Below are 7500 nucleotides of genomic sequence, written 5' to 3' on the forward strand. Positions count from 1 at the left end.
GACGGACGCTTCCTCTGAATCCCCTACACAGTAACCCATCATCAGACAGACAGGTAGAGAGACAGACAGGTACAGAGACAGGCAGGTAGAGAGACAGACAGGCAGGTAGAGAGACAGACAGGTACAGAGACAGGCAGGTAGAGAGACAGACAGGTAGAGAGACAGGCAGGCAGGTAGAGAGACAGACAGGTTAGAGAGACAGGCAGGCAGGTAGAGAGACAGACAGGCAGGTAGAGAGACAGACAGGTTAGAGAGACAGACAGGCAGGTAGAGAGACAGACAGGCAGGTAGAGAGACAGACAGGTTAGAGAGACAGGCAGGCAGGTAGAGAGACAGACAGGTAGAGACACAGACAGGTTAGAGAGACAGACAGGTAGAGAGACAGACAGGTAGAGAGACAGACAGGCAGGTAGAGAGACAGACAGGTTAGAGAGACAGACATGTTAGAGAGACAGAGAGGTAGAGAGACAGACAGGCAAAGAGACAGACAGGTTAGAGAGACAGACATGTTAGAGAGACAGAGAGGTAGAGAGACAGACAGGCAAAGAGACAGACATGTTAGAGAGACAGAGAGGTAGAGAGACAGACAGGCAAAGAGACAGACAGGTTAGAGAGACAGACAGGTAGAGAAACAGACATGTTAGAGAGACAGAGAGGTAGAGAGACAGACAGGCAAAGAGACAGACAGGTTAGAGAGACAGACAGGCAGAGAAACAGACATGTTAGAGAGACAGAGAGGTAGAGAGACAGACAGGCAGAGAGACAGATAGGCAGGCAGAGAGACAGGCAGAGAGACAGACAGGCAGGCAGGCAGGCAGAGAGAGAGAATGAATAAATACCCTCAGTAGTCTTTTAATCAGAATCTTGTCTTTGTGTAGAAACGTCTTGAACGCCGTGTAGACGCCTGCAGACAGGAAGTGAACTTTAATAACTAAACATATTGATCACCTGGTTTAGCTTAAAGTAAATGAAACAGCCTTGAAATCACCAAACCCACCAGACTCCATGTAAATAATCAGGACTTTTAGCGTAGGATCCATTCTATCAGGTCTATCTCTGCGTGGATCCATTCTATCAGGTCTATCTCTGCGTGGATCCGTTCTATCAGGTCTATCTCTGCGTGGATCAGGTCTATCTCTGCGTGGATCCATTCTATCAGGTCTATCTCTGTGTGGATCCGTTCTATCAGGTCTATCTCTGTGTGGATCCGTTCTATCAGGTCTATCTCTGCGTGGATCCGTTCTATCAGGTCTATCTCTGCGTGGATCCGTTCTATCAGGTCTATCTCTGTATTTTAGGTGAATTAATTAATAATTAATGATGATTAATAAGTGATCACCTGGTTTGGTCTCCAGAGTTTTCAGTTTGGACGGCTTCTTCACCTTCACCTGTTTGGGTAAATCACCTGAAGACCAAACAGCTGATTAGGACAAAACAAGAAGAAGAAGAAGAAGAAGAAGAAGAAGAAGAAGAAGAAGAAGAAGAAAAAGGTAAAGAAAGAGTGAAATAAAAAGAAGAGAAGAAGAGTTACCGGCCATCTTGGTTTCTCCGAGGCGGACGACGTGCGGCCAGTTCTGAAACGTCTTGATGAAGAACGGGTTGGTGACGCCCAAGACCACGTTAGGCCTGAGAGACAGACAGGGGAGAGACAGACAGGTGAGACAGACAGGGGAGAGAGACAGACAGCATATAGAGATGTAAAAGGTTACTGACGGAGCCTGAGAGACAGACAGGTGAGAGACAGACAGACAGACAGACAGACAGCATATAGAGATGTAAAAGGTTACTGACGGAGCCTGAGAGACAGACAGACAGACAGACAGACAGACAGGTGAGAGACAGACAGCATATAGAGATGTAGAAGGGTACTGACGGTGCCTGAGAGACAGACAGACAGACAGACAGGTGAGAGACAGACAGCATATAGAGGTGTAGAAGGGTACTGACGGAGCCTGAGAGACAGACAGACAGACAGGTGAGAGACAGACAGCATATAGAGGTGTTAAAGGGTACTGACAGAGCCTGAGAGACAGACAGGTGAGAGACAGACAGGTGAGATGTAGAAGGGTACTGACGGAGCCTGAGAAACAGACAGGTGAGAGACAGACAGGTGAGAAACAGACAGCATATTGAGGTGTAGAAGGGTACTGACGGAGCCTGAGAGACAGACAGGTGAGAGACAGACAGCATATTACTGACGGAGCCTGCGTCCTGGTGGTGAACTCTCTGAACTCGCTGTCGTGGACGGTGAAGTACGGACGGAAGTCACAGCAGAACCTCAGAGGACTGATGATGCTGGAGACACACACACACACACACACACACACACACACACACACACACACACACACACTGCTCTGTGATTGGCTGAGAGAAAAACACACTGCTCTGTGATTGGCTGAGACAAACACACACACACACACACACACACACACACTGCTCTGTGATTGGCTGTTGAGTTACCTGATGAGAGCCAGCACGGTTTCCGAGGAGACGGTGGGAGATGGCGCCATGACGACCAGTGGTTCCCCTAGCAACACGAGCTCCCAGAACATCTGAAGGTGAACGAGGACCGGCTGGAAACACCTGGAGGTCAAAGGTCAACAGGAAGTTACTTATTCATCCTGATAATAAACATTCTGTTATTCTTGTCGGTACACGATCCGTTCTGCCTGCACGATCCGTTCTGCACATGCGCAAGATAATACTGTTTTACGTATCCATACGACCTGCACGATCTGTTCCACGCTAGCCTATGGCTAGCCTCCACCGGGAAGCTAACGTTAGTTTAGCTAACAGCTAATTCGGCTAACCGCTAGCTGACAGCTAGATTCAGTCTAAAATAACGTTAACTCAAACGTAATGGGAAAAGCAGGCTACAGCTAAATTAAGACTTCACAGTAATAACAATAAAGACAAGTATTGAGTGATTCTATTTTAAATGAGCACAAGTAAAGTAGAACTGACGTAACAGCTGTTATATATGTTAGGTGTTTGTTATATATGTCAACGTTTATTTTCAAGTTTTATTTTGAGGGTCTTTTAAAGTTATTACATGCTGTCTCAGCTAGCAGTTAGCCGAATTAGCTGTTAGCTAAACTAACGTTAGCTTGGCTGTCGACTGGAAGCGTGGAACAGATCGTGCAGTGTCGTAAATCCTCGTACAACCGCGCATGCGCGAACATTTTGCGCATGTGCAGAACAGATCGTGCAGGCAGAACGGATCGTGTACCGACAATTCTGTTATTATTCCTCTAAAATATTATTCTCAACACAAATAAACAAAAGAAGCCCCTTCCTGTGTCTTAGCCCCACCCCTTCCTAGGGGGCGGAACTTCCCCGCTCTATTTAATATTTTATATATATCAAATAACAATAATAGAAGAGGACAGACTTGAAGAGGTCCAGTTCGTGGACGGAGGGCAGCACAGTCGGAGCCGGCAGCACGTTCTGACAACACAAAGAAGACTTTATTGTTCAGATTACAGTTTACAGTCTGTTAATAAAGTTAATGTTAATAAAGTTAATAATGTTAATAACGTTAATAAAGGACTATATTTACCTGTTAATAATGTTAATAAAGAACTATATTTACCTGTTAATAATGTTAATAAGGACTATATTTACCTGTTAATTATGTTAATAATGTTAATAATGTTAATAAGGACTATATTTACCTGTTAATAATGTTAATAATGTTAATAATGTTAATAAGGACTATATTTACCTGTTAATAATGTTAATAAGGACTATATTTACCTGTTAATTATGTTAATAATGTTAATAATGTTAATAAGGACTATATTTACCTGTTAATAATGTTAATTATGTTAATAATGTTAATAAAGTTAATAAAGGACTATATTTACCGGTTAATAATGTTAATACTGTTAATAAGGACTATATTTACCTGTTACTAATGTTAATAATGTTAATAAGGACTATATTTACCGGTTAATAATGTTAATAATGTTAATAAGTATATTTACCGGTTAATAACGTTAATAATGTTAATAAGGACTATATTTACCTGTTAATAATGTTAATAATGTTAAAAAAGTTAATAAAGGACTATATTTACCGGTTAATAATGTTAATAATGTTAACAAGAACTATATTTACCTGTTAATAATGTTAATAATGTTAATAAAGTTAATAAAGGACTATATTTACCTGTTAATAATGTTAATAATGTTAAGAAGTATATTTACCTGTTAATAATGTTAATAATGTTAATAAGGACTATATTTACCTGTTAATAATGTTAATAATGTTAATAATGTTAATAAGGACTATATTTACCTGTTAATAATGTTAATAAAGTTAATAAAGGACTATAGTCACCTGTTAATAATGTTAATAATGTCAATAAAGTTAATAAAGGACTATATTTACCTGTTAATGTTAATAAGGACTATATTTACTGGTTAATAATGTTAATAATGTTAATAAAGTTAATAAAGGACTATATTTACCTGTTAATAATGTTAATAAGAACTATATTTACCTGTTAATAATGTTAATAAAGTTAATAAAGGACTATATTTACCTGTTAATAATGTTAATAATGTTAAGAAGTATATTTACCTGTTAATAATGTTAATAATGTTAATAAGGACTATATTTACCTGTTAATAATGTTAATAAGGACTATATTTACCTGTTAATAATGTTAATAATGTTAATAAGGACTATATTTCCCTGTTAATAATGTTAATAATGTTAATAAGGACTATATTTACCTGTTAATAATGTTAATAATGTTAATAAGGACTATATTTACCTGTCTATCAGTCTGTCTGACTGGACTTCCTGGTTTGTCTGTTTTGGAAGGAATCCGAACCTGAAGAAGAAAATATACAGAAAACATTTAGACTCGTTGGAGAAGAGCGTCGCCTCGCCTGTAGGGGGGGCCAAACGCCTCGCCTGTAGGGGGGGCCAAACGCCTCGCCTGTAGGGGGGGCCAAACGCCTTGCCTGTAGGGGAGGGCCAAACGCCTCGCCTGTAGGGGGGGCCAAACGCCTTGCCTGTAGGGGAGGGCCAAACGCCTCGCCTGTAGGGGGGGCCAAACGCCTTGCCTGTAGGGGAGGGCCAAACGCCTCGCCTGTAGGGGAGGCCAAACGCCTCGCCTGTAGGGGGGGCCAAACGCCTTGCCTGTAGGGGAGGGCCAAACGCCTCGCCTGTAGGGGAGGCCAAACGCCTCGCCTGTAGGGGGGGCCAAACGCCTCGCCTGTAGGGGAGGGCCAAACGCCTCGCCTGTAGGGGGGGGCTAAACGCCGCGCAAGTAGGGGGAGGGGGCAAATGCCTCGCCAGTAGGGGGGGGGCTAAACGCTGCACCTGTAGGGGGGGGCCAAACGCCTCGCCTGTAGGGGGGGGGGGCAAACGCCTCGCCTGTAGGGGGGGTCCAAACGCCTCGCCTGTAGGGGGGGGCTAAACGCCGCGCAAGTAGGGGAAGGGGGCAAATGCCTCGCCAGTAGGGGGGGGGGCTAAAAGCCGCGGTCAGTCGGACAGATTCCAGCAGCCTTCAGGCTGATGTTAATAAATAATATAATATATATATATATAGTATATAATAAGATTTCTAGAAGTCGCTATCAGCCAACAACAGGTGTTCTGTCCAGAACGAGCCTTTAAATCAGACTAATAGTTAAAATCCGTCTGATTCAAAATCAATCAAAACTTTATATAAAACGTCATCATGTTGAGTCGATTCTGAACCAATCAGCTGTTAGATCAGCTGCCTTGATCTCGTGAGGTCATCGTTGCCCACGTGTGCGTCTGAGCAAGTCGGACACAAATCTACCCAGCATGCAATGGGCGCCGATCGCCGGTGATCGATTCTGCACAGACCTGCCTCATCTCCAACAAGATGATACACATAGAGGACACGCCCCCTCTTATACAAGCCCCGCCTCTCACCTGTAAAACCCCGCCCATCAGCGGCAGGTGGAGCGTCTGTCCAGGAATGGGGGAAGGCCATTGGTCGATCTCGCTGCACACTGATTGGACGAGAGAAGACGTCAGCTGACTCTTCAGCAGGTTAATATCTTTACACACCGAGTCTGATGGCTATTCAACAGTCTCTCTCTCCTTTTCCCTCACTTCATCCCTCGCTTCTCTCTGATCACAGTAATGCTGTCTCTCTGTCCTGTGACTCTCTCTCTGTGTCTCTCTGTCTGTCTCTGTCTGTCTCTCTGTCCTGTCTCTCTGTCCTGTGTCTCTCTCTCTGTCTCTGTCTGTCTCTCTGTCTGTCTCTCTGTCCTGTGTCTCTCTCTCTGTGTCTCTCTGTCTGTCTCTGTCTGTCTCTCTGTCCTGTCTCTCTGTCCTGTGTCTCTCTCTCTGTGTCTCTCTGTCTGTCTCTCTGTCCTGTGTCTCTCTCTCTGTCTCTGTCTGTCTCTCTGTCCGGTGTCTCTCTCTCTGTCTCTGTCTGTCTCTCTGTCCTGTGTCTCTCTCTCTGTGTCTCTCTGTCTGTCTGTCTCTCTGTCCTGTCTCTTTGTCCTGTGTCTCTCTGTCCTGTGTCTCTCTACCTGTCTCTCTGTCCTGTGTCTCTCTACCTGTCTCTCTACCTGTCTCTCTACCTGTCTCTCTGTCTCTCTCTCTGTGTCTCTCTGTCTGTCTGTCTCTCTGTCCTGTCTCTTTGTCCTGTGTCTCTCTCTCTGTGTCTCTCTGTCCTGTGTCTCTCTACCTGTCTCTCTGTCCTGTGTCTCTCTACCTGTCTCTCTACCTGTCTCTCTGTCTGTCTCTCTACCTGTCTCTCTGTCTGTCTCTCTACCTGTCTCTCTGTCCTAGTGTGTAAACGTGATTTACATAATGTGAGGTCATATATTTGGGACTCCGTGACCTCGGACCATGGTTATGATGTAAGCGTGACATCATCACCTGCTTCCAGACACGGCTGCAGCTTCTCGAAGAACTCGGGAGCAACGGCCTGCAGCAGTGAGTGGAACATCCCATAATACGGTAACCTGGATACCAGCACCAGAGACTGAAACACAGAAAACATCCCATAATACGGTAACCTGGATACCAGCACCAGAGACTGAAACACAGACATCCCATAATTAACATGCACTTTGGGCCGCGACTCGCTGCATTTAAACTGGAAATAAAACCCCAAATGAGCATGGTTTGAGTCGACCAATGGGAAGACAGGCATGGTTTACGTCGACCAATGGGAAGCCAGCACAGGTGTCAGGTGACTGACCTTCTGGAAGTATCCTCTCCTCACAGAAACGTCCTTCACTTGTCTGAAATAGACGTAACCGAAGAAATGGGACGCTTCGGTCTGTGGAGACGACGAGAGACAGAAGTTACCGATACTACTACGTGTTAAAATATAATATATATTATAATATATTATAATATATATTATAATATATTAGTATTATATTATGGTATAGTTATGAGTATTATAGTATATATTATAATATAATTATATATTATAATATATTATAATATATATTATAATATATTAGTATTATATTATAGTATAGTTATGAG

At 43.5% G+C, this 7500-nt stretch overlaps 1 protein-coding gene across 2 annotated transcripts in view; it reads right to left on the reverse strand.

The window, feature by feature from the left end:
- dennd6b (DENN/MADD domain containing 6B) overlaps positions 1-7500 on the reverse strand; it is a 19250-nt gene that overhangs the window by 8630 nt on the left and 3120 nt on the right. The window contains exons 5-15 of one of the 2 annotated variants that reach the window (XM_031321534.2): positions 7205-7285; positions 6880-7039; positions 5920-5999; positions 4784-4843; positions 3395-3450; positions 2464-2586; positions 2200-2295; positions 1532-1626; positions 1340-1405; positions 840-904; positions 1-23 (exon numbers count right to left, since the gene is read on the reverse strand). The exon at positions 1-23 is cut by the window's left edge and continues 67 nt beyond it. In XM_031321534.2, coding sequence (XP_031177394.1) covers positions 1-23; positions 840-904; positions 1340-1405; positions 1532-1626; positions 2200-2295; positions 2464-2586; positions 3395-3450; positions 4784-4843; positions 5920-5999; positions 6880-7039; positions 7205-7285 — 905 coding nt within the window. The remainder of the gene's footprint in view (positions 24-839; positions 905-1339; positions 1406-1531; positions 1627-2199; positions 2296-2463; positions 2587-3394; positions 3451-4783; positions 4844-5919; positions 6000-6879; positions 7040-7204; positions 7286-7500) is intronic. The other variant, XM_031321535.2, reaches the window with a different exon arrangement.

This window comes from Sander lucioperca, chromosome 20 (genome assembly GCF_008315115.2).
Source record: "Sander lucioperca isolate FBNREF2018 chromosome 20, SLUC_FBN_1.2, whole genome shotgun sequence".
Lineage (NCBI taxonomy): Eukaryota > Metazoa > Chordata > Actinopteri > Perciformes > Percidae > Sander > Sander lucioperca.